The 27,463-nt window shown below is 35.5% G+C and overlaps 3 protein-coding genes across 3 annotated transcripts; all 3 read right to left on the bottom strand.

Annotated features, from left to right (window-relative positions):
* Positions 1-5,585: 5,585 nt before the first annotated feature.
* LOC131648215 (protein MAIN-LIKE 1-like) lies at positions 5,586-6,664 on the bottom strand. The gene is made up of 2 exons (XM_058917994.1): positions 6,397-6,664; positions 5,586-6,267 (listed from the first exon to the last, which is right to left on the bottom strand). Exons 1-2 carry the CDS (start codon positions 6,637-6,639, stop codon positions 5,977-5,979), a joined length of 534 nt encoding a protein of 177 aa, XP_058773977.1. The 5' UTR covers positions 6,640-6,664; the 3' UTR covers positions 5,586-5,976.
* Positions 6,665-8,157: 1,493 nt separating this feature from the next.
* Positions 8,158-13,656, bottom strand: LOC131648216 (receptor-like serine/threonine-protein kinase NCRK). The gene is made up of 11 exons (XM_058917995.1): positions 13,317-13,656; positions 12,564-12,647; positions 12,244-12,354; positions 11,995-12,099; positions 11,582-11,860; positions 11,234-11,475; positions 10,782-11,078; positions 10,396-10,629; positions 9,828-10,058; positions 8,912-9,698; positions 8,158-8,781 (listed from the first exon to the last, which is right to left on the bottom strand). Exons 2-10 carry the CDS (start codon positions 12,628-12,630, stop codon positions 9,438-9,440), a joined length of 1,827 nt encoding a protein of 608 aa, XP_058773978.1. The 5' UTR covers positions 12,631-12,647; positions 13,317-13,656; the 3' UTR covers positions 8,158-8,781; positions 8,912-9,437.
* A 1,181-nt stretch (positions 13,657-14,837) lies between these two features.
* LOC131653849 (E3 ubiquitin-protein ligase WAV3-like) lies at positions 14,838-19,188 on the bottom strand. The gene is made up of 2 exons (XM_058924156.1): positions 18,792-19,188; positions 14,838-17,002 (listed from the first exon to the last, which is right to left on the bottom strand). The coding sequence occupies exons 1-2, from the start codon at positions 19,011-19,013 to the stop codon at positions 15,062-15,064; spliced, it is 2,163 nt and encodes a 720-aa protein (XP_058780139.1). The 5' UTR covers positions 19,014-19,188; the 3' UTR covers positions 14,838-15,061.
* Between the last annotated feature and the right edge of the window lie 8,275 nt (positions 19,189-27,463).

Below are 27,463 nucleotides of genomic sequence, written 5' to 3' on the forward strand. Positions count from 1 at the left end.
GTATGTGTTTTTAAAGAGAATGGCACTACTACAAATAATATATTTCATGACAAAGATTTCTCCTCACCAAACAAAAAATCGAGGTATAATGTCAAGGCGCGTCATGTTTTATTTGTTTTACAAAAAAAACTCATTTCTCTTAGTTTTCAACATAACCGAATGGAAAAAAAATTTAAGACATACTTCGAATCTCAACTAATACAGTTTACTTTTTTTATTTCTTTATAAGTGAAACATTTATTTTTATTTTATTTTTATTTGTAAACTAAATGGTCTATCCCTTAGGTTTCTGTAACAACCGAGAGATAAAATAATCAGATTTTACTATAAAAATACTTGTTAAACGTATTTTACCCTAATCCTAACTTATATGTAGTCAGTCCAAACTCGTATGCATCATTCTTTGGGATGGATTGCAAAACAAAAAAAACATTCAATATTTTGTGTTCTTCTATCTTGAACCAAACACGTTTTTTGCCCTTGCAATCTATCTCACATAATGTTGTTGAGGTTGTTGTTGTATTTTTGGAATAACCTTCCTATGTTGTCAATAAAAGAAAGTAACAATATTTTCCTTGGTTGACAACATTGAGAAATTTATTCTTAAACATGGTGTAATTCATTCACCATTTTTTTCTTGAAACTTATTACCTCGTTTTTTTCTAAAACCGAGGGGTTTCCTCATTTTATTTTATTTTTCTATTTAAAAAAATATTTTTCCCTTCATTTTTTTAACAAAACCGATGAGTTTTGTTACACAGCTATAACAACGAATCTCTATCCTACATTCATAAAGGAACAACGCTCAAGATATTGTCAAGACATCAATCCACAACAAACTATCTACATTCACCACTATATATCTTGTTCTCTTTCTTGTTTTGGATTACAGCACAGATTAGTTGTTCTCCAAGAATATTAGCGACGATAATGAATCAGGATTTGTTGTAATCAATGTATTTTTCCGTGTAAATAATGTAAATTTTTAAAAAAAGCTTATTCACCTCGGTTTTTGTCATAATCGATGGGATAATTAAGTGTGTTGTCATACCCCAAATTTTACCCTATTATTATTATTATTATTATTATTATTATTATTATTATTATTATTATTATTATTATTATTATTATTATTATTATTATTATTATTATTATTATTATTATTATTATTATTATTATTATTATTCTCGTTTGTTTTTGAATTTAACTTATAGGAGGTGTAAAAAAGGCTTAACATTGTGATTGTTAAGCCCATTCTCTAAGTCATCTCATTTAAAGGATAATTAATGGGTGTATTTCTTTTTCTTAAAGAAAAGTGACTTTGGTCAAATTGGGAACTTAGGCCCATTAGAAATAGTGATATTATCATAATATTGGCTTAAAATTGTTATATTCTAATGCATTTTTCGATTTTTTAATCATCCATTAAATAATTAAATAATGTTCATTTTATAATGATAATCATGTTTTTATTTAAACTATATAAATAATCATTTTCCATTTTTTTATTATTAATTATTTATACAATTATTACTTATTATATTTATAATATTACTATTTATTAAATGAATATATTTTAGTATTATTATTAATTATATTTTAACTAATTAGAGTTGACCGAAGTCAACTAGGGTTTTTGAGAGAATCATGTTCACCTTCTCCTTCCTCACGGCGCCGCCCAAGTTCCAACTAACACAAACCCTAATTCTCTATCAAGCCCAAGTCTAGAAAATTGAATCAGAAACAAAATCAAATCTTTATTGATATTAATTCGTGAATCATTACATATAAGTGTCCAAATACGTTGAAATAACAACAACAAAAATCTGAATTAACTTACAACAAATCGAATCAATTCAAAATAACTTAAAAAACTAAATCAAATCCTAGGACTAACTCTGAATCAAGACTTTTAAAATTATTTCCTAATCTAAAATCTAACCCTAACTATAAAACAAAATCTAAAAGCTACAGAAGAGGGACGAAAAAAGAAAAGTCACAGAAACCCTTTCCGCGAATCCGAACCCTCACTTAAAGCTCTTCATCAAAAGAAGGCTAGGGTTCATCATCAGAACCCAAATACCTTCGAGCTAAGCCTCATCTGCCTTGTACCTGCGAAGAGAGAAGAAAGAGAGGGCTCAGAAACGAAATCGAGGAGATCAGAATGAAATTAAAGCGAAAGAGGTATGAATCATTGAACTCAACTTAGGATTCCATGTTGCTTGCTCGCGTATTTGAATGATTGATTGTGTTTCTAGAAAAATATAGGGTTAGGGTTCATAAATTTCTAAGGGTTAGGGTTAGGGTTCCTGATTATTCACATTTTTGGGTTTGGGGGATGATGAAGATCATGAAGATCTTCATCGTTTATGGGTTTCTAGGTTGAAGGGGGCTTGAAGGTATGAGTTTCACAGTTGAACATTCAACCGGAAACTGGGTTTGGAGTTGGTTTGAGGGGCGGTTTGCAGTGTTGCTCATGGGGGTTTTCTGAGTTTGTGTGAAGGTGAGAGAGGGAGACCGAGTGAGAGAGAGCAAAGAGAGAGAGAGAGATGGAAATGAAAAATGAAATGAGAATAAAGGGGATGGGAGATTGTACCCCTCTGCGGCTGTTGGATCAATGTCATGTGGCCTCCTGATGGCCACATGGCTTACACCTGAACTTTGATTCGATGTATACACCTTACCATACTCCTTCGGTCAAACTCGCATGCAGACCATTAGATCAATGTACTTTAGATCTACGCTCTCAGATCTCTATTTTGAGAGTCATTGGATCCAAAGCGAATATATGTGATCTTAGGGATACACCGTAAGTTGGTAGACCTGGCCACACGCAATCCAAATAGACCTTGAGTTTGTTTGGGCCAGTCCAGTTGCTATTCACACACCCCTAAATTGCTGGTCAGACTTAAAACGCACCCCCTGACAACGCTCTCTTCCACATGCAGAGAACTCGTCCTCATAAGCATCTTCAAACTTAAATGTAATCAAGTTCATCATCTTTCTCTTTCGTCTTCTTCTTCATAAGTTTTCTTCAATGTTATTCATATGTTTTCTTCCCTTTTTCTTAAAACAAAACCCTAACATATCTATTTTCCAATGCAGCAAACTCGTCTTGATAACCTGCCTCAAACTAAAAGGTAATTAAGTTCATACGCTTCACTTTTCTATTTCTTCTCCATTAGCTTTCTTTCATTTTTCATATATGTTCCATGTATGACACTAGTTCTTAAAAAGAGATTTTTTATTTGGCATGATTTACTTCTTTTTTGGTTATGTTTTCGTTTATGTTAAGATGCAGTTAATAATTATTTATGTTTCCAAAACAAATTAACATTCTGAAAGATATTTATATTTTGAAATAGGGTTCAAGAAAGTGCATATATTAGGTGTGGTTCATAAATAGTTTGTGTTGCTATGCAGAAACAATATAAGAAGTATGAAGCTATTTTAGAAGCTTCATCCGCCTTATATTTTTTCTTCATAGCAATACAAAGTTGATCAACTTCATATCATTCCACGAATCTTGTCAATAAAAGGCATATTTTTGTTGTTTTGTTTATAAATGTTGATGTATGTTGTTGTTGATAAATGTTTCTTAAAAGATCCAGTTGAGTTTATTATACCGTATGTAGATTATTTGTTTCACTAACACTTCACTGAAACATGCATTCATTTAAATTGATTTAAAAAATAATAATTTAAAAATTAAGTAATTTTGAAAATCAACTTAGATCAATCAATATTTTTCGAATTGAATTTGTCTCGTAATTCATCTATCGCTCTTTAACACGTAGAATTTGGTTCAATATCCCAAATTCTTCAAAGCAACGATTCGTTCTCTTTTAGTTAATATTGCAAAACATCAAATTTGTTGAGAAATTATGAATCATCTCCACCGTTGTCATCACAATAACCAACATCATCAATTAAAATAATTATAATGATAGCCATGATGATGATTAAGAATTAGTAGTCAACATATTGATGCTTTGCTAAATAAATTATGAGAGAATGAACTGTTGCTTTGAAGAATTCGGGATATTGAACCAAATTCTATGTGATAAATAGCAATAGATGTATTACGAGATGTATGCAATTTGAAAAACAATGATTTGTTTAAGTTGTTTTTCAAGAATAATTTAATTTTTCAAACTATTGTCTTCAACATCAAATTTAATGGTTGTATATATTTAGTGAAATGTAGGAAAAAACAAGTCATTCACATATTTTATAATAAATTCAAGGTTTTTTCTTTACCCACCTTCCTATGGGGGTCACCCCCAGCGAAAACCCCAGTTTACCCCTGCTTCGGAAATGAACTTCCGAAGTTTATTTTTTTAATTTTCTCAGACTTCGGAAGTTCATCTCCGAAAATACCAAATGGGGGGTGTTTTCGGAGATGCACTTCCGAAAACACCTTTTTTCAGATTTTGGGGGGTTTCATAAATGAACTTCCGAATTATGCAGAAACTGTGTTTTTTTTATGTTTTTGGAAACAGCCTCGTATTTTTAATTAAAGGAAGACGGCAAATAAAATAAGCGATATATAAACAGAAAATACTAATATACTAATATGATAAGAATAGTAATATATACAAACCGATCCGATCCAAATCCAAATAATAATACTGTACGAAAGATACAATCCGAAAACAAAAAAAAAATAAACCCGACCATTACTAGGTATGCCTAACCCTCTCTCCCTGGGACCTCCTCTGACGCCTGTATGTCGCCACACGGCCCGCATCAGTGACGATCATCTCCATCACAGCGACTGCCTCTGGACCGCCCTGATGAACGACACCTCGATCCAACGCGTCCTGCCCAAGAATCTCTATCCGTTGGCAGATCGGCAGGAGATCAATAACATGGTCATCCTCGGCCTGCTGGTTCTCCAGGATCTCCTCGTGTGTTGGCCTAGGAGCGCCGGGAGCGTCGGGTGTCAGCAGAGGATGTGACACCCGGTAGAACCATGTGACGTACCCCTCCACACTGTGCCAGTCCTGGGTGACCCGAATGCGACGATACTCCTCCGGTACCACATGATGCTCCCAATCCTCAAATATGGCAGTGAGCTGCACTCTGGTCACTGTGTCGGGAGCAGCCTCAAAAGGTGACCTGGGTATTATCTGCACAAATCCGAACTGCCGCATGCACTGCTCAGGGAGATAAGGAACCATGATGCTGGTCCCGCATGCCAACCAGCCAGAATATAAAGATATGCCGTCAAAGGGGACAACCTGAGTGTAGTCGCTAAATGGCCTCCAGGTGACGTCATCGTGCATCGTGCGGTCTAGGTACCCACGATATGGTCCCACCGCATTGTTCCCTCTCTGGAGAACGTATCTGGCGGCCCTGGGCATGGCGTCAACGTACTGAGGATCAATGTGAAAGTCGTGGATCCGGGAGAAGTAAGAGATGATCCAGCTCTGAAACACAAAAATGATAATGTAACGTACCGTAAGTAAATACGAAACATAAATAAATACGAAATATAAGTAAATACGAAACATAAATACGAAACATAAATAAATACGGAACAATTAAAATGAAACGTACCGTGCGTAGTGTGTAGGATCTGGTCAACTGCCTCGTCCTCCCGTTGGAGGCCTCATTCAGCTTCTGGTATAGGTATGCCAGAGTAGCTGCTCCTCAGTTCCACTGGTGAACGGTGGTCAAGTCCATGAAGTAGTGGAGGTAGGTCACGTCGACGTACCTCGCACTCTTGTCCACAAAGATCGCAACGCCTACCACATGCATGTACCAGCACCGGAGAGCGCAGCCACGGTGATAATGTGTAAATAGCTCGTCACCCGCATCCTCGGCCTTGGCCGCCGCCACCGGGTGGTTCTCGAAATAGCGGCTCAGTATGGTGAACCGGATATGAGGCCCAAATGTCGTGATGCACTCATAGTCAGCAACTTCGGGCTCCATACCCAAATATAGCGCCATCCACTCTGTGGCTTCGATCCTCTAGATCCGGAAGTGGGTCAACAGCGCCCCCCTGATCGGCAGGTGGAGAAGACACTGCACATCATGCAAGATGATCGTCATCTCCCCAACCGGTAAGTGGAAAGAAGACGTCTCCTTGTGCCACCGCTCCATAAAGGCCCCCTGCATGCCGTGGCTGATGATGGAATACCCCGTCATGCAGAGCCCACTAAGCCCTGAAGCTCTCACCGCGTCGTTAAACCACTCGGCAGTCGGTTTAAACAGACTGAAAATATTCCGGGCATGGTTCACCATTTTCAACGGCTCTCTCTCCTGTTACAAAAAAACAAATAAAAAAGTATGTTAAATAGACCGGTTAAATAGAACGGTTAATAAAATATTGAATAAACGTCTAAATTATAAATGGTTAAATAATGCAGTCGGGCAAATTATAAAAAATACCTCTCCCTCCCAGATACGCCGAGCGACGTGATCGCGGTAGGTAAGCAGCACTGAAGTGTCACTGGGCCCTCCCGGGAAGCCCTCCTCCTGCTCATCCTCCTCCCCGAGTGGAGGGTCAACATCCGGTACCTCCTCCGCCTCGTGGTATGGCACTGCCACCTCCTCCTCCTCCTCTCGCTGGCGGGAAGAAGATACCCAAGCCAGACGACTCCTCGATCCAGATGTAGAGGTACCCTCGTCCATCTCCACAGGAACTCGCACACGTCGTCCCCGGCCCTGCCCCCATCCCTGTGTAGACGCCAGCTGCGCCGCCGCCCGCTCACGTCTAGCCGACGCAATCTGGGTCTCTCTACCCTGTTTGATGCGTGCTAGGTTGTCTGACATGTTCCTGAAAACAATTGAAATCGATTAATATGCGAGACAACATAAAGAACAAAAAAAAATTGCACTTCTGATACAATTCGGAAGTTCATTTCTGAAACTGGAAATGGAGGTGTTTTCGGAAATGAACTTCCGAAACACCCGTGCCAGAAGTTTTCTGCAACTTCCATGGCAGACCCCCTAAACAAAGTTCAAAACTATGTTTACACATTCTAAACAACCTAAATATCAGTACCAACCTAACCTAATACATTTTTTGCTGATTGTAAACACCATAATATGAGTTTTAATCATAGATCTAAAACTCAAAATGCTTACCGATTGATGAGATTGGAGGGCTTTTGAATGTAGTGTAGGAAGCTTATTAGATCCTTTGATGTAGCCTTTGAAGTGTTTGCACAAAATTTCTTTGGGGTTGTGTTTGATGTTGAATTAGGGTAAAGTGAATGGGGGAGGGGGCTGGTTTGCTTAATCTGCAAAACGCGCAGTATTTCGGAAATGAACTTCCGAAATGCTGTTTTCGGAAATGAACTTTCGAAATAAGACAATTTTTTCAAAAAAAAAGCGCTTTCGGAGATGCATTTCGTGTTTTCGGAAGTGCATTTCCGAAATAAGACAAATTTTGGAAAAAAATGCGTTTCAGAAATGCATTTTCGAAGTAAGAGGTATTTTGGGTTTTTCACCAGAGGTGACCAAGAAAGTAGGGAGGTGGGTAAAGAAATTTCCTAAATTCAATGTACATTCCACAACGATTATCTTATGTAACCGTGGTGAAATTTTAATTATATTTCAAATAAACTATTACATATATCACAATAGTTGTTTATTATAATTGTTGTGATAAATAACGCGCTACCTATTATCATCACAATCATAAACCCGTTATGGAAACCAGCATACATACAAACCATCTTCTTCACAACCGGTATTATAATATCTCTTTTCAAATGTTATAAAATGGCTTTTACGATAATTTTAAATTTGTTTTGTAATCCATTGTTGGCTATTTTTTTTTTAAATGTATTCCTCACAACAGGTATTATAATATCTCTTTTCAAATTTTATAAAATGGCTTTTACGATAATTTTAAATTTGTTTTGTAATCCATTGTTGGCTATTTTTTTTAAAATGTATTATAGAATTGACCAAGACTTAAGATAGAAAAGAAGCACATTCTTCCTCTTAGACTCGATCACAGCCTCCTTCTCCTTCTAGATGTGTTTGAAACAAATTAAAATTTTAATTATTTGTATTTTGTTCGAATATTTTTGTTAAATAAAATATGTATCCTTATTTTGTTTAATTTTTTCTGTTATATTTGTAGCTACTTTTTGAATAGTATTTTTTAGTTATGAATAACTCGTAATTATGAAGCCATGATTAACACATTCAATCAGTTTTAGATTTTGAATAAATAACAATTCAGTCTTGCATATCAGTTTGATGACCATATCAATTTGGCCATGATTTATGCTAAATATATTTGGATATAATTTTGTATTGGCCTAATCGTTATTCTAATGCCAATTAAACTGGTTTTAATACTCGAACCCGTATCAACCCGAACCCGGAAACTAATATCTAAACCGGTGGGAATTTGAATCCCTTTATTAAATTTGAGGGTTGGTTCAGTTCACAGGTTTGGGCCCGAACTTGAGCCGAACCGAATTTGTGTGCAAGCAACAACCAAACCATTTTCTCATTAGAATAACATATGTTACATGCATCAAATGATTAACTTTCCTATGTATGACAAATGATCAAGGTTACATCTACATACAAACAAGTAATAAGTATTATTGATGCATTGAAAAGTATATGTTATTCAACAACTATTTTTCTCCAGTTTCCTTGTAGTGAGTGACTCATACAATAAGGAAATACTTAACTTAAACAGGTTTGACAGAACAATGCAGAAAGCATTAGAGAGGAGGAGGCGGCCTTGGTTCGTAAAGCGGAGGAAAGCAGCAACTAAATAGACCACAGCAGCATAGAAACCATAAGCTGGAAGACATAAAACCAAAAGAACAAAGACATGTCAATTAGTTTCGTCGTTTTGTCACTGCCACGTACCGAAAACATGGTTAAAAAAGTATATATGTACTTGCAGAATTCAAACACAGAAGCAGCTTACCAAGAATCCAAGAATCCTCCGATAGGGGGAGCAGGACCTAACAACGGTGTGCTCGGAGGAGGGGGAGGATCCATCATCACCTACTTACAATGGTTGCTTTTACATTTCTACTAAATAAATATGTAAAAGTTCAATAACTTCCTTTCCACACAAGTCAAACTTTTCATCTACCATTCAAAGGCTGATAATTCAATGTTCAACTAACATAGAAACCTTGTAAAGCAAACAATAAAATGGTAGTACTCACTAAATATTTTAGGGGATAAAGAATGTGTAGATATACAATTCCATGTGTGATATATCTATCTGTAAATATATTTGCAAATTTACAATGCTTTTTTACATGTATCGCATCCGATTCTTTTCCAAATAAACTAGAGCCGGAATCATGTATGCTTTTCATCTGTACAAGTAGAACAAACAACCTGTTTATCTAAAACAGTAACACTCTAAAAATCACATTAGTATATGTACATAGTATAACATGGCTGTAGTAGTGTTGATGCATAATGGAAGGTGTATATTATCAAGGGAAATTGATGTTTGTCATGGAAAATGATTCCAACCGAGGCTCCGATAGGTCTACCATGTCTTCTTCTGATGCATGCCAACTCTCACCTTTTGAAGTCAAGAGGATCAAACTCTTCATATACTCGGTTGAAATTGTATCTACATTTTTATCTTCGTTTTCAACACGAAGATTGTAGTCAGTACCACGTGGCAATGAATTATGATGTGGAAATCTTCTCCATGAAGCTTGTCTTGGCTTCTCTTCTTCCTCTGGTTCCTTTATATCACAAGAAAGAAAAAGGTGAGGATACGGTGTTAGAAAGATTTTTAAAGGAGAGTGAAATCATATGATAAAAACTAGAATACTGTACTTAATAACATAGGACACCATGGCGAGTGTGCTCACCTGAAAAAGGCACAATTGAATGTATCTTCTTCTTCTAGATCTGGTTCGGGAAATACTTGATAGAATTAGAACAACTTCACTCATAGTTGGTCTATTATCAGGATCCAACAGTAAGCATTCCTTTGCTAGGTTTGCCATTATATGCACTTCATCTTCTGGGAAGTTTCCTTTCAATTGTGGATCAGCCAACTCTGTCATTACTCGCCTACTATCCCGTAAGAGAGGAGTAGCCTAAAACAAAACAAGTTAGGCAAGCTATATCAGTACAACGAGTGTCCATAATCTATTTCTTAGTAAAAACTCATTAAACAGGCTATATGCAATGTTCAAAATAAAGTAGTAACTATCATATTCATCTTAATTCAGTATAAGTTGATTTCTAGGCAGCACTGACACTTCAAGTTGAAAGGGTGTCCGAGTGTCCAACACTTGTACAACAGTGACACATCTCACATAGGTGGTTACATTTAATCATCTATTGTTCATATTAATATTAGTGTCTACATGTTAGTGTCGGTATTGTGTCCGGTGTGTCTGTGTCAGTATTTGATAAGTTGATTTACAATACCCATACAACAAGGCTTTCTTCTTTGCCTGCAGATCTAAGGATAGGTTGGCGACCAGTGATAAGCTCAAGAAGAACCACGCCAAAACTGAAGACATCAGACTCAATAGAGGCTCTCCCAACAATTGCATACTCAGGTGCAAAATAGCCAAATGTCCCTTTCATTCTTTCGGAAGAATCTGAACAACTACGGAGGTCATCAGATCTCAAATCTTTAGCCAGACCAAGATCAGTTATCTGCAAATCGATCAGTTAAAAATTTGTGTAAGGAAATTTCTGCATATTTTCATAAGGATGTTGTTACACTCGTAGGCAACCTTCCCTCAGTCATATTCCTATGTGTATCCATTGACATTAGAATTAGAATATAGAAAAGTCAAGACTCATACTTTTGCTTGCCAATTTTTATCGAGAAGAATGTTTGTTGATTTGACATCTCTGTGGAGAATTCTTGGAGCAGCTGCCTCATGAAGATACTCCAAGCCCCTTGCAGCTCCTAAGGCAATTGTAACGCGAGTAGACCAATCCATATTTTTTCCAAAAATTCCATCTAAACGGTCCCTCAAATTTCCATTACTCATGTAGTCAAACACTAGTAATCTCTGAACATTTTTTCCTTTTAATTCTGAGCAGTATCCAATCAATGGCACCAGATGACAATGATGAAGTCTAGACAATAGTTCAATCTGAAAAGACAAAAATATGTTAGCCAAAATTAATGATATAGAAAGAAAAGAAGATAATCCAAGCTCGTTTTTTAATCTAAATACTAAGGGACATTAAGTTATTACATAGCATGATTATCCAAAAATAACTGAATATTGTTAAGAATAGGTGCAACCTCGGTGAAAAACTCAGTATCTGCTTCAGGTCCTCCTTGAACTTTAAGCCGCTTGACTGCCACATTACTACCGTTTTTCAGTCGACCACGGTATACATAACTACTTCCACCTAATCCAATAAGATTGGAAGCTGAAAAGTTTTCAGTGGCATTTTCCAGTTCAGCAAATGAGAATTGAATAATATTTCCATGAAATGTTTCTCTCTGACTCCCAAGCAAAACAGAAGCTTTTCGAAAGCATCCTAAAGAAGAAAAAAAACAGAAAAAAAGGGTATAAAACTAAACATCTTATAACCAAATACCTTTTAACTAAAAAATTAGAGATACTGAACTCAAAATCCATCTTACTTGTAATATGACTAATAGGAGAATTCATAACGCCTTTTGTTTCTCGCACAAAAGAAGTTTTGCGACTAATGAAGTTGCTAGTATTATTATAACTTGTTTCCTTATCTGATGATGAGTTCATTGGTGATTGAATAGGATGAGGCCTCTTCCTTCGACGAGCATAACATAAAAATAAGGCAAGAAATGCAATAGTTGTGCTCGTAATAGACATCACTAGAATGATGATTACAATTTTGCTTGAAATATGTGACTTTGAACCTAATGACATCTTAGCAGTTCCTGCAGGACACTCAAAACCTAAAAATTAACTTCTTCACAATAAAAAGTGATTTAGAATGAAAAATATCGGTTTTTGGGAAGTATCAAATAGTGAACTTTCAAGATGAAAGAAAAAGGGAAAGAAGGAAAGATACCCCAGATGCAGTTGCAGGCAATAAAGCAGTTAGGATTATCGATATCTGTTGCCACTTCCGGAAACCCATTTGAATCACAAATACATGTCCATATGGAAGCACTCTCTTCAGCATGTGCATGAAACAAAAAATAAATAAAAAGTAGCAAACACAACAACAGTATTCAAAATATGATCCAGTATTCACCTAAAAATGGTGAACAAGTGGAGGTGGCAAATTTCTCAGCACAAAAAATAATTACTGGTATACCTGAATGACAATCACATGACTTGGAACAATTTGCAATAGAGTATCTTTGATTCCCTCGGAAAGAACATCTACATTCCCACTTGTTTAGACCAGTATCAGAAGGTTCATTTGCTGTTAAAACGAGCAAAAAGTAAAAAACTAGAGAGTACTATCTATGGCTAATTTTGGATTATACGTGTGACTGAGGAGAAACGTGTACACCAGAACCTGTATGGACTTAAAACTACTAAAACAACATCATGCAATGACCACTATAAAGAGCCACATCAGATGAGATTTTCGGTATGCACTGAAAAAATATTAATGGTGGTACTAACCACAAAATGATTGCTGAAACCATAGAAAGCTAATAATAAGAGCAAAAGAAACTTTGAGTTGATGCTTCATTTATTGCAACCCATACACTACAAGCAAAAAAAAGAAAAGGAAAATTTAGCTCTACATAAATCTAAGGGAAGCAATTTTCCTACGTCACCACGAAATCTCTTAGGTGATTCTTCAAAACAAATTCACAAGCAGATAGATGACAAGTACCATGCATGCAGATATGTCAGAGAGAAAGATACTTGACCTATTAATGGCTTCAATGTGTTTAAAGTGTGAATAAACAAGAGCAACACAAGTTTCAATATTTAAATAAATACTACCAATCCACATATAATGAGCTCTTTAACATGATGCCGAGAAAAACTCAAACGCATCCTTGTCTTGTAGTAGTAGTAAAGACCATCATTAATATTGGCAAAAAATAAAGGAAGAGGCATATGGTGAACCTGTTAAGGGGACCGAGTAAGCCTTCAAATTCAAGTTATGCAGAAAGAGTACTAGCGCAAAGCAGAGAAAAAAATGTTAGTCATTTCATACTGAATAAGGAGATAGGATCTTCTTTTTATCTGACCACAACTTTGTGATTTGTGAATGTAAATAAGGAAATAGGATAAGAAGGAAGAAATGAATGTTTAGCCTATAAACACTGTATGGAATGGACCCTTAAACTAACACCAATGCACAAGTGACAGTGTCATGAGTTTAGAGCTTAAACATTAAAGGTTCAATAGAAGGAGAACACGTACATTCAAATTCCTCGACAATAAATATAGGTAATGAGCTGTTAGAAGTGTAGAACTTCCTTTACGGACTGGTTGACAATCAGCTTCCATATACTCCAAAGCATAGGAATGGAAGAATGAAATTAACAACTACCAAAAGAATACATCTTCGTTTCCCTCTGCAAACTCTTGACAATGAGGAGTTTCACTGAAAGTGTCGCGACAAATGCTAGAATTTGAAGTTGTTTTAGCAGAAGTAGTGAAAATTATAAGAGAGCAAAATGATTAGCATCTCTTAGAAAGCAAAAGAAAATTTTGTTTTCTTACTGCTTTCCTTGTTTTGGAAAGAAGTATTAAGAAACTGGTTCATTTAACTGAAGTGAAATATAGCAGAAAAACAGAGAAAATTTAAAGTTATGGGAGGGAAGTCATCTTCACCCTCCTGCATGTTGTAATCACGTACACATAACATATCCTTTCATTCTCTTTCACAGTTAAATATGAATTCCTTATACATCAATGTTGGTTAACAGATAAGAAAATAAAATGGAGAAGAACTAGCATGGCTAAACTCTATATAACAGGTAATATCCTTTAGAACCTTAACCACACCAAAGAGGAAATGACCATTCAAGTTACCACCTTTCTGAAAGCAGTCACTTGGCTTGCTGAAAAGGGCCCTTTAACACCTTCCAGATAAGTTAAATCAGCAGTAGATTGATTTCTTTTGCTTTTTTGTCAATTACAAAAAATACCCTGCATACTTGCTGGCAAGTTCGGATTTTAGGTGCAGAAGCAAGAATTCAAAATTGAAAATATGAGGAACTTTCCAGTGAAATGTGTAAAATGTAAGGGAAACAAGAGGAGTGATCCGAAGAATTTCTAGTCTCAATCCCAGTGGATACTGTGCTCTAAGTCCACTGATCCAAAAGGAACAAAAGGAGATGCTAAAATAGTAAATTGTGCAATGATAACCATGTTTAATCTCGCATTGTGTTTGCATAGTACTAACCCCCTAAAATGCTATAGGGGTATAGCAGAATAGCTGTTATTGCAAAGATTAAAAACCAGTCTATAAAATGAACATAAATACTCGAATAGAGAACAAAACATAATTGAACTAAAAATAGGAAGAAGATAAGAATGATTGTTTGCGAACAACATAACATTACTCTTAAAAGGATTTGGTTTGAAATTTATAATCTTAAACAATAAATTTGCATAACTTATCCCCAAAATTCTAATAGAGGACGCAAGATCAGACACGACAGTGGTTTGGAGTCGCAATAAGTGGCCGCTAGTTGATATCAGCTAGCAGGCAAAAGTGTCGCACCAAACGCTTTAGCAGCTATTATTGACAACATAGAATAATAAGATTGCAATGCCATACACTAAAGGATATGACAATAGCAATCATGCCATGTTAAAATGAACATTTTGATATCATTGTATCCAATTAGAATCCAGAACTGCTTTTTGTATCGAATCAACTAATAAAAGAACATACATTAATGTATGCTACTGGAATGGAACAAACAAATCACCTGAAACAAAAGACTATTGTATTTGTAAAACCAGCAAACACCAAGGTACATAGTTAACAAAAGGAAGAGCACCACTAATAAAAAAGAATCAGAAGAATATCTCATTGAGCATTTACAATTTAGAATGCCTAAAATAATTTCCTTTCCTTCCTACTATCTATCTAACTTTAAAATTAGGATAAAAGAAGAGAACTAAATCTCTACAGAACAGTAAAATTCTCATTATTATTTTCTTTGCTTCCTGCCATTAGAAGATTTAGTAGATCGTAGAATATTTTCAGATTGTTGAGTCCTCGGTCGTAGAATGTTTTCAGATTGTGGAGCCCCAACAAGAAAGGTTTGGGAACGAGTAACCATGTCAGCCATGACAGAAGTTTGGTATGATTGCACAAAGCTGTTGGAGTCTGTGGAATCACCTCTTGCAGTTGCTCTTTGCCCTAAATGACAGCTCATCCCTGATAATACATAAGCTCTTCCAGAATGTTCATAAACATGTTGATTTGCCATTCTCTCCTGCATCTCCTTTAGTTCAGCAGATAGAGAAACACATAACGGATCTCCAGCTTGAGCAGAAAGAGTTTGAGATAATTCCCTGTGACATGTTTCAAGGACAGAAATGGCCGTAGTCAAATCACCGCACTCAGCTTTGACTCTAGCCTCAGCCATTGCCTCGGCGGCATTTAGTCTATTCCTTTGCCTATCTACTTCTATTGATACAACTGGATCTCTAGCCTCATTAGGTCTCTGAATCTTCACTTCACTTGTTACATCCAAACCCTCCACTTTTGTGATAGGGTTACTATAGAGACATGTAACGGTCAACAATGACATCACATCACTAGATTCCTCAACTGGAATATTGAGTGTCACTAAAAAGTCTCTTTCTTCTTCAGCATACAAATCTCCTACCTTTATAGAAGCCATTCCTGCATTGTTAGTTAATGTACTTTCGTAACTTCCTGTTTTTACCGAGTTAAGTTGCAAACGAGACTGAGCGCACCGAACTTCTACATGTAGGTCTTGAACCACCACACTCAATAGTCCCCCAATACACTGAGCGAACGCATCCTGAATCACTTCCTCAGCTTCAATAAAGGAAAATGTGCCCCCAGAAATCTCTGAGATGGAATGCATCAAAGTAGCATCATGATCAACACCAAAACCAAATGCATGCACTGGTATGTTCAAACCTTCACCGTTATTACGATGAATGGAATTCGGAACAAGTGACTGATAACCTTCTCCACTACGAGTCGGGACACATATATTATGGGTATCTTGTCCATCAGTTAGTAACATGATACCGCACACTGGATTCTTCCAACGACGGTCAACAAATACCTTGACCCCTTTCTCCAATCCTGCAGCAATATCTGTTCCACCAGTTGGAGCCAAAGTGTTAACTACACGCAATGCCTGCTCGCGTCCAGCGTCATTCATCCGTCGTAGAGGGAAAATGCGGCGGGCTGTAGAGGCAAACACAACGATAGAAAGACGGTCTGAGGAACTTAGATTCTGTATGACAAAACTCATAGCTTGTTTTAGCAACGCAATCTTTGAACCTGTCATGCTACCACTTACGTCAAGAACTGTAACAAGATCAACTGGAGCACGAGAGGTCTCAACTGAAGATTCAACGTTGCTCCTGTCACTGTTGTCTTTGTGGGGATGAGGGGGGGCCTTAAGGTGAACCAATACAGTAAAGTTTTCATGAGAGTCTGATTTTGAAACAGCTGAAACTTCAGGATATGTTGTGATCTCCATTGTATTTTCAATGCTATGATCAACATCATTAACATGGGGAGTAACTAAAGTTTGTTGATCCAAGAGTTCATCATCATCATCAAAGATAGCTGGTTCCGTTATATTATGACTATGACGTGGCGAACTTGGCCGAACTGTACCATTTTGTCGCGAGGAAGAAAGTCTCCGTAGTATACCTGACCAAGTGTCAGCTCTTGGTTGAGAGGCGTCATGGGAGACATTAGATGCAGTATTCGGAAAAGGAACTTCTTTCCATTTTGATCTGCAAACAGGGCAAATCTGATTCCCATGTCTCACATTAGATGTGATGCATTGGAAATGGAAAGAGTGAGAACATTCTGCAGTAAAAATGGCCTGCCCCTGCCCTGGTTTCATTGCGTTCAAGCATATTGCACACACTCCCTGCAAATGTAATAGAAGAAGAAAATGTGAGAAAAATAAAACCCAGAGTGCTAACATTAAGGACAACTGATTTACAGATATATAAAATTTTATCAAGAAGTTTTCTTGTAGACTTTGAATGTAATTTAGACAACAATGATATGTGTTACTAAAGCTTAATGGCTGGTCATGACTGAAAAAGAGGGGGAAGGGGACAATCTTATTCAGTAAACAAGTATCATATAAGTTCCCTTAAGCCAGCTTTGGTAGCTGCGCAGGAACATCAAATGCAAGTTCCGTTAAACCAGCTCGGTTGATAGTCGTGCAAGAACATCAAATGCAGGAACGCAGGTTCGAACCCATGACATTTTATTTGTTCACCTTTAAAGGGTGAATTCCAATCACTAGGCTGCTCTTGACCCAAAAAATTAAAAAAAACAAGCATCATATAAAACACAACAATTTTAAATTCAAGATTAAAAAATAGTTTCTTAAATCAATTTAATTATTGATTATTTTAAAATAATATTTAAAAAGTTAAATATTTAAAATGTCAAATATTGTATGTTATACATCTGTTTTCAAAATCCATGAATGTGAACAATTATGTATCCATAGATAAATACAAAAGTCACTATTAGATTATTTTGTCTAAAACTGACCCCCCTCTTGTCTTGATGCAGGTCCACCACAAAAACCAGTGCATAAAAAAGTTGAAATAGAATGCTATCTTTACCAAAAACGCCAATCACTATTTACAAACCTAATTACCTCAACTAGAGGATTCCCTGACAAATATACAACTTAAGTATTAACTTTATTCAAAAAAAGAAAAAGTCAACGTTAGATGGTCATACACAGTGAAGACATAAAGGAAAAAATGACAACAATCAGCCCACAATATTTAGAAAAGCAAAAGTGATACGCAACTCCAACATTAATTATACCTTTGAAACTTTCGATAAATTAGAAAAATATATTATCAATAAATAAAAATATCATCAAGAGAAGGAGAAATCAAAGATGATTCCTTCATTTACACTCATAACTCATTCCAAATACCCAAATCAACAAGTTTACTCCATCCCAATCTGACCCCTTCTATTACATTTCCTCATAATCCATTCCATTCAACTCCTGATTACATTTACATATATCAAACATAACATAACTACATATAAAATTCCAAATTTTTCATTATTGTACCTAAAATTTGTTTTGACTCTGGGTTTAGAGTTACCATATATCACTTACATACGCATGTGATGTGATTATTCTTAATTTATTTATTTTTTAAAATTATTATCGGTGTCTCCGTGTCGGTGTTTGTCAGGGGTATTCGTGCTTTGCTGCATATCACTTAGCAATTACCCAAAAAGCATAAACAGTAGATAAAAAAGGAGAATGCAACAGAACCCATTTAACTGTAAAGTACAAAAAGTGAAGAAAGACCTTCTAAAAAAAATGAAAAAACAAATGCAGTGCAATTTCAACCACTTTTCCCATAAGCTGAACCCTACAGTAATGGCAATGAAAGTGACATTTCCACCACCGCCATGAAATGAATAACAAAACCAACACAACAAAAACATCACATCACATCACACTCTCAAGTTGAAAACAACATCACAAAACTAAAAATCCACCCGTGATTACAATTTCACAACCTAATAAATCAACAATCACGCACATTTAGTCACTAATTCATCATTATCTTCATAATAACACCAGATTATAAAATTAACGCAATAAAATTAACCTAAGTAACGAAAACCTTGAATGAGAAATCGATGAATCTCAAAATGCAAACCTTGTTGGAGGAGGATAATGATGATGACGAGGATGTGGAGACACGGAGACCGGAGGAGGAGGGAGTCGGAGTGGAGGGACGGTGACCGGAGAGATCGCCGGAATTGGAAACACGGCCGGAAAGGTTAGTTAGAGAGGGAGAAGGATGATCCGTCGTTTTGGGAAGATGGAGACAAGAGTTGAGGCCGAGAGCGAGTTTGAGTTTTCGCCATTTGGAATCCATTTTTGATCGGAAAAGGGTTCTTCAGAAAACGACGACGTTTATTTATGGCCCACAAAAATAGTCACAGAAGAGAGATTCGAAAAAGAAGAGAAACAGAGAGATTATGGAGAGAGAGAGAGAGAGGTAGATGAGTGGTTATGGGATATTAATACTTCTCTAAGCCTAAAGTTTGTTGAGAATTTTCCGATGTTAACTACTAGTATTAACGTACTAATCTCAAGGCTTTTTAAGTTAATTAATTGATAATTAATAATAATTATAATGATTATTATAATAATAATTAATTAACATTTTTAAATGAGAATTGTTGGTAAATTTGTTTTCACACGTAATAATGATATAATAATAGAAATTAATTTAACAAATTGGGCTTAAAGTTTTTTTTATGCGCGTATAATATTAATAATGGGAATTAATTGGTTTAAAACCAAAAAGGAAACAATTTAAACAAATTGATCTCAATGTATTCCAAGGAATTAGTTTGACAAATTGATACTCCATAAAAACATTCCAATTTTGGCTAAGGAAAAAAATCAAATTTTAATTACTATTAAGGATAAAAGAGGTGGATAATCAAATTATATTTATTAGTTAGGCTAAATTGATAGCCAGCTGTTAGTTCGGATTTTACTCGTATCAAATAGTTGTAAACCAATAACTTTAAAAGATATAAATGAATATGGATCATGTTAAGGATTTTTCCATGAACATTTTAATGTTTTTAAATAAAGAAAACATTCATTAAATAAATAAATATTTTAATTTTTAATGCATTAAATATAAATATTTTTAATAAAATATTTTTTAAAAGTTTTTATTTTTATTTTTAATACATTGAATATAAATATTTTTAATAAAAGATATATTTTTTAAACTCTTAATCAATGTTTTTAAAACACTAGCTAGCATTTCTCAATAAATATTTATAAACTAATTATATATATAAATATATCCCTCTCTCATATATAAATATATAAATATATTATATATATATATATATATATATATATATATATATATATATATATATATATATATATATATATATATATATATATATATATATATATATATATAATGTGATAATGAATCTGAACCCTTGAATTTTAAAATAAATGGTAGAGATTATATGTCACTATTTTTGTTCTCTCTCCTCCATCATTTATTTGAATGACGTAGGAGAGAGAAAAAAAGATTCACATTCACCATTTATTTTAAAATCTAATGGTTTAGATTCATTCTCACATTCTCATATTAAAAAAGACATGCTCATATGATATACCCTATATATGAGGGCATATCTAATGAGAATGGGTAAGTTAAATGAGAATGTGATAATGAATCTGAACCCTTCGATTTTAAAATAAATGGTGGAGATTATATGTCACTATTTTTGTTCTCTCTCCTCCATCATTTATTTTAATGATGTAGGAGAGAAAAAAAATTCACACATAATCTCCACCATTTATTTTAAAATCTAATGGTTCAGATTCATTCTCACATTCTCATATAAAAAATGCATTCTCATATGATATACCCTATATATGAGGGCATATCTAATGAGAATGGTTAAGTTACATGAGAATGTGAGAATGAATCTGAATCCTTCGATTTTAAAATAAATTGTGGAGATATTAGGGAAAAATAATTTATATATATATATATATATATATATATATATATATATATATATATATATATAGTCTATTTTTAGGGAAAAATAGGCTATATATTTTTTTTATTTAATATGATCGTTTAATTAATTATTTTAACGGTTGTGGTGTCAAGTTAAACTTTGATACCTTGGTGTCTTTTGACCGACGATGCTTGGTAGTACGTCTGTGATTATGTTAGTTAGTCGTGTGTTAAGACTGTAATGAGTATGGTGCTATTTAGGTTGTAGAGAATGTGTGTGACTTAGAGTTTGTCCTCTTTTTTGTAGGAGAAAGGATATTATTAGAAACCCTTAGGTCTATGCTTTCTTGGAAATGGACGCTACCCACTCAATTAATGGTGAACCATTGAATACTTATTTTTAAGGGCGATGTGGGTCAACTAATGATCTAGACTTTCTCTCTATCCAAGAAACGTCTTACCTCACATTTTCTAAAACGGGTTGATATGAAATTAATGGGCCGAGGTGATACCTCCCTTTGGGAGACATTCAATCGTTGTCTTTTTTTGGACGGTATAAAGGCATCGTTCTAAGCAAGGTCTTTTGCAATTATAACACTACATCGTCCCTCAAGTATAAGGCCTTCAGTAGAAGATGCAATGTTTTAAATCACGGTTCGTGGGAGTATCCCAAGAACCTATATTTCCTCTCGTGAGTTTTTTGCCCTCTTTGGGAAACCTAAATCGTCAATCATAGTACGTCGTAACCCGTTGTAGTTTCCTCTTATAGGAATTTAGTGGGCTTTGGAATTCCATATCCTTTAGGCACCCTGATGTGTGGCCCAACTGATGAGATACGAAGTCCCTCAGGTGAGACGCCATACTTTTCGGATGGGAGTTCTTGTTAAAACCTGAGACAAGTCTTGTAACCCAGTCATTCAAGTCGGATATTAGTCAGGCCTCATAGGAATGATTTATTGGATATGATCCCTCCAAAGAGGATACTAGGCCCCTCAAGCGATAGTTTAGTTAGCTTGAGGAGTCTAAGTTTCTCAGAAGCAATAATATGTAGTTTGGCTGATAAGACACTATGTCCCTTAAGCGAGGCGTTTCACTTTTCAAGCAAGACTTCAATTGAACCCTCAAGCAAGACTAATGATCAAGTCTCTTGGGTTGGATATTGGTTGCGCCTCTTAGGCGTGATTTACCGCATATGATCCCGCCCAATGGGACACTAAGTCCCTTGGTCCAGAGTTTAGTTAGCCTAAGGAGTCTAAATTCCTTAGACACGGTAATATGTAGCCTAGCTCATTGGACACTAAGTCCCCCAGGAGAGGCGTTTGACATCACATGTGGGACTTCTATCAAACCCTTAAGCAAGATTGGTGATCAAGTCTTAGAAGATGGATATTGGTCGTGCCTCTTAGGCGTGATTTACCATATATGATCCCACACAAAGGGACACAAAGTCCCTCGGGAGAGAGTTTAGTTAGCCTGAGGAGTTTAAGTTCCTCATATGCAGTAATACGTAGTTGTTGAAGCGGAATAGCGGCAAGCAACAAAATTTTTGGAAATATTTATCCGGGAATTTATCGTGTCCAAAGGGATTAGTGATATTGAATTGCCGTTCGACAATTTCTTAGTTCTTCAGTTCAGGTTAAATGGGTTTTAAGTAAAAACGAAAAATAGATCATATGAACATAAAAAAAATACATTCTTTGGAAAGAAATAACTTATCAGGCACGTAAGTACACTCACTCCTCGCAAACTTAAACTTATCACTCCGTTGCACTCAACTTACAATACTCGACAGAATCACCACATACCTCTCACATCAATGTCCATTTCTGGAACACCGGCGAGAGTTCAACCATATTGCTCTTTCGATGATGTCTCAACCAATCAAACAATATAGAGGCATTAAACTTTGATATTATGTGGATGTTAACCCCAATTCTATCTCTAGAATCTAAAGCTAACAGATATCTCCCTAATCAAGACTTGTGATGTCTATTTCTACAACAACACAAATCCAAAGCATTTAAGCAAAAAGATCAAGGAAACACCGAAAAAGATTTGTAAAGCAAAATTTATACAACAATAGAGTAACAAATATACATAGGTTGAGAGTAAACTTACAAACAAAACCCAACAAAATAGAAATACACAAAGAAGAATGAAGAAGAATCAAACATCTCACGGGTTGTCAAGTTTCTTCTTGAGTCCCTTAAGAATTACTTTGTTCACCAACTCAGCTTAAACATTAGCTAGAGGGTGCACCATGGACACAAATTTCATTTGCACACCCAAGTATTTACAAAATTTAGTGACCAATTAGCTAAAAAACTAGGTCCTATTGTCATAGATAATTGCTCCATGAAGTCTATATCGGCACATAATCTTTTTACAGTAGAAACAACATACTCTCTTCGTTGTAATCTTTGCTACTACATCTGCTTCTATCCATTTGGTGAACTAATCTACTCCTACTATTAGGATTTTCAATTGAACCACCGCCAAGGGGAACGGGCCCAGGATGTCCACGCCTTATTAGTAGAAAGGTCAAGGCGAGGTCATCGATTGAAGGAGTTTGTCAGGGCGTGGTGAAGGTCAACATGTCTCTAGCATTTATTGCACTTCTTGACGAAGGTGATATTGTCTTTCATTAGAGTGGTCTATTAATATCCTACTTTTAATACCTTATGAACGAGGGCATTTCCGCCAATGTGAATGTTGCAAGCTCCCTTGTGCACTTCCGCTAGTACTAGGGTGGTTTCGTCTTTTCCCATGCATCATATAATGGGAGTAATTGTCCCTATTATGTACAATTTTCTCGAGAACATGTGTATTTGGAAGTCTATTTTTTTATCTTTCTTGCTTTTCCTTCATCAGATGGAAGCTCTCTCGGACATTTTATCAAACAGCTTCTGAGCATTCTCATGTTGATTCTTTTGATACACTAAGATGATCTCTAAATGACTAATCCATCAATTAACCGGATTCAATTTACATGATATGTTTAAATAAAATTTTATTAATCGAACATGCAATCTAACATTACAAGTCTATACAGTTATATATACTAGAGAGAGACATAAAAATGAATTTATGTGTTAGAGATTGGGCACAAAATAGGTGAAAAACTAACAATATGATTTGAGTCATGACCTAATTTTATGATTTGAATCAAGTGAAAAAGTAACTTGAGTCAAGATGATAAAATATGGTTTGACAATTGTTTGATTCAGATCAAGATTTAAATCATGTCATTCGAGTCAAACAACTATTTGATTCGAATCACAAAGCTAGAGGTAATTTGCACAAAAAAAAATCATTAATGTATAATTCGATCAACCATAATTGTGATTCGCATCAAGGCGTCTTTGATTCGAATCATACAAAACGTTGATTTGTGCCAAATTCTAAATTTTAATTTTACTCTTAATTAGAACCAACCAAAGTTTTGATTTGAATCAAGCTTAAAAAACACATTGTCTTAATACTTCTAACCTATGACTCAAGTCATATATTGTTGACTTTGACTTTTGATCAATTGCTTAGAGAAAATTATTGGAAAAGGTTTCAACTTAAGAGTGAACTAAGGATAACTGAGAGATGCATTTCCTACGATAAAATGATAAAACGATAAATCAACAATATCTAAAATACGACAAAAACATTAAAACACTAAGAAATTTCATTGTTATCGACAAAGTAATTCCATAATTGTTCCCACCCCTTAGAGTTGTCTTCCCAATGCTTTATCGAGTTTTGATTCAATACAATAGGAGAATGAAGGAATTAGGTAAATTTGTTAATGGTGGTTGGAACTAGGTTCTTAGAGGGACAAGATATTTTTTGGGGGAGCTTGATCTTGTTGTCAACTCTGTAAAAATTATTGAGGATTCTAGATGTACCACTTATGTCGATAGATGTGAAGGATAGAAAAACACTTAGAAAGGGGGGGTTTGAATAAGTGTAGTCTTAAAAACTTGAACGATAAAAATAAATTGCACAGTTATTTTTATCCTGGTTCGTTGTTAACTAAACTACTCCAGTCCACCCCCGCGGAGTGATTTACCTCACCTGAGGATTTAATCCACTAATCGTAACAGATTACAATGGTTTTCCACTTAGTCCGCGACTAAGTCTTCTAGAGTATCCTGGTCACAACCTGATCACTCCAGGAACAAATGCTTAGACACAAGCTAAGACTTTCTTAGAGTATCCTGACCACCACGTGATCACTCTAAATACAACTGCTTAGACACAAGCTAAGACTTCCTAGAGTATTCTGATCAACACTTGATCACTCTAGTTACTTACAAATTAATGTAATCAATTCTAAGAGTATTACAAATGCTTCTGAAAAGCTATAATCACAACAGTGATATTTCTCTTAAAGTTTAAGCTTAATGTCACTAATATATTACAGCAGCAATGTAGTGAGCTTTGATGAAGATGAAGTTTCTGAGCTTTGAATTTGAACAGCGTTTCAGCAAGTCTTTCAGAATAATTTCGTTTAGAATTGGTTCAGAGTTGTTGTTCTTGCTTCTCATCAGAACTTCATATTTATAGGCGTTTGAGAAGATGACCGTTGGGCGCATTTAATGCTTTGCGTATTCCGTACAGCATTGCATTTAATGTTTCACGCTTTTGTCAACTACCTCGAGCCTTGTTCACGCTGTGTCTACTGACGTTGCCTTTAATAGCTTCCAACGTTCCTTTTGTCAGTCAGTGTAGCCTGCCACTTGTACTTTCTTCTGATCTGATGTTTGAGAATACAACGTTTGAAAATCATCAGAGTCAAACAGTTTGGTGCAAAGCATCTTCTTGTCTTCTGACCTTGAAGTGCTTCTGAGCGTGATACCATCAGGACTTCAGTGCTACTGCTTCTGATCTCAAGTTCTTCTGATGCTTCCATAGACCCATGTTCTGATTCTGCCTTGACCATCTTCTGATGTCTTGCCAGACCATGTTCTGATGTTGCATGCTGAACCTTCTGAGACAAAGCTTCTGAGCGCTGATTTGTGCATACTCTTTATATATTTCCTGAAATGGAAATTGCAATGTATTAGAGTACCACATTATCTCACACAAAATTCATATCCTTGTTATCATCAAAACTAAGAATATTGATCAGAACAAATCTTGTTCTAACAATCTCCCCCTTTTTGATGATGACAAAAACATATATAAATGATATGAATTTGCGATCAGAAAAAGCAGACGGCTAAAGACAAATTACACAGCTATAGCATAAGCATGTGAATATGTCTCCCCCTGAGATTAACAATCTCCCCCTGAGATGAATAATCTCCCCCTGAAATAAATACTCGAAGAACTTTAATGATAAAAGACTTCCCTGATTATTTCGGTAGAGACGATCACATAAGCTTCTGTCTTCTGATAATTCATAGCTTCTGACTTCTGCTTCCATTGGACAGCTTCAGAACTTGAATTTCTTTAGATCCCTAGAACACTCACAGCTTCTGATTCCTGCTTCCATTTAGGACAGCTACAGAACTTGAATTTCTTTGATCTTCAGAACATTCACAGCTTCTGATTCCTGCTTCCATTTAGGACAGCTTCAGAACTTGAATTTCTTTGATCTTCAGAACATTCACAGCTTCTGATTCATGCTTCCATTTAAGACAGCTTCAGAACTTGAGTTTTCTGGATCTTTAGAACATTCACAGCTTCTGATTTCTGCTTCCCTCGGATAGCTTCAGAGCTTTGAATTTCTTCTTACATCACTTCATGCTAGATTGTATCAGAACATTGTTGAATGTACCAGAGCATCATCAGAGCATCTCTACATCCTGAAATGTTACAGAACAAAACTAAACGACAAAAGTCAGCATGAATGAGTTAGAACATAAAATGTGTATCAGAACACAAAATATGTATCAGAGCCATATAAGCCATATAAAATATATCAGATCCAATAGACAATGTATTAGAGCAAATAGACAATGATTTGGATCATATTCTATTATCAGAATTTCTGATCATTCTTCCTTCTTGCTTCTGATTCTGAAGCTTCCTAGCACTCAGCTTGCTTCAAGAATCCAAGAGCTTGATTCATTTTGTTGCTTCTTATGTTGATCTTGAATCTTTGATTCCTGCAACAACACAACTTAAAAACATAGAACTTTGCAAGTTCTGTTAGTAAATGTGGAGCCTTTTTACTCGGTAACTGATAATATTAATCAGATCATTTATCATATATTTTCTCCCCCTTTTTGTCATAACATCAAAAAGCATAAAAGATTCAGATGTAAAGCAAGAGACAAAAGGAAAGTAACATAAATAACTTTTCATTGATTTCAACAAGAAGGATTACAAAAGGTGTATGCAGAAAACAAATGCAACAAGGAAAGAAAACTACAAAGACTTAAAGCCTAAGACACTATCCTACGCAAAGACTGCGTAAACAACTCAAGAACCCTCTGGTCTTCAGTTTGTTCAGCCATGAAAGCTTGAAAACTCTTCATGCCTGTCCAGATTAGAACCTCCACTGTAGGAGAGATCCAAGAGACCAAAGAGGAAGTGAGGGACAGTTCATAGACAGGGAGCTAATGTTGCAAACGGGCTTGTAATACGGTGAACTGACTTTTAATATTTGAAAATGTTGCGGATAGCAAGAGTCGCCACCGACTTTTATTTTATCCAATTTATAGAAAGGCTAAAAGAACAGAAAAAGACCTTTTGAAAAGATTTTGAGTTCGGGGGGTAAGTTATGCAAAGGGAAGGTGTAAGGCACCCTTTGCATCCATGGTTATCCATGGGCTCTTAATTGCTTAGCTCACTTTTGTATTGTTTGAAATGTTTGA

Source organism: Vicia villosa, linkage group LG2 (genome assembly GCF_029867415.1).
Source record: "Vicia villosa cultivar HV-30 ecotype Madison, WI linkage group LG2, Vvil1.0, whole genome shotgun sequence".
NCBI lineage: Eukaryota > Viridiplantae > Streptophyta > Magnoliopsida > Fabales > Fabaceae > Vicia > Vicia villosa.

Coding starts and splice junctions, on each gene's coding strand:
- LOC131648215 (XM_058917994.1), bottom strand. CDS start 6,639: ATGGACGAGGGTACCTCTACATCTGGATCGAGGAGTCGTCTGGCTTGG. Junction 6,268..6,396: donor GGCGTATCTGGGAGGGAGAG/GTATTTTTTATA, acceptor TTTTTGTAACAG/GAGAGAGAGCCGTTGAAAAT.
- LOC131648216 (XM_058917995.1), bottom strand. CDS start 12,630: ATGAAGCATCAACTCAAAGTTTCTTTTGCTCTTATTATTAGCTTTCTA. Junction 12,355..12,563: donor ATGGTTTCAGCAATCATTTT/GTGGTTAGTACC, acceptor TCGTTTTAACAG/CAAATGAACCTTCTGATACT. Junction 11,861..11,994: donor TGCCTGCAACTGCATCTGGG/GTATCTTTCCTT, acceptor AGTGTCCTGCAG/GAACTGCTAAGATGTCATTA.
- LOC131653849 (XM_058924156.1), bottom strand. CDS start 19,013: ATGGATTCCAAATGGCGAAAACTCAAACTCGCTCTCGGCCTCAACTCT. Junction 17,003..18,791: donor CATTATCCTCCTCCAACAAG/GTTTGCATTTTG, acceptor TTACATTTGCAG/GGAGTGTGTGCAATATGCTT.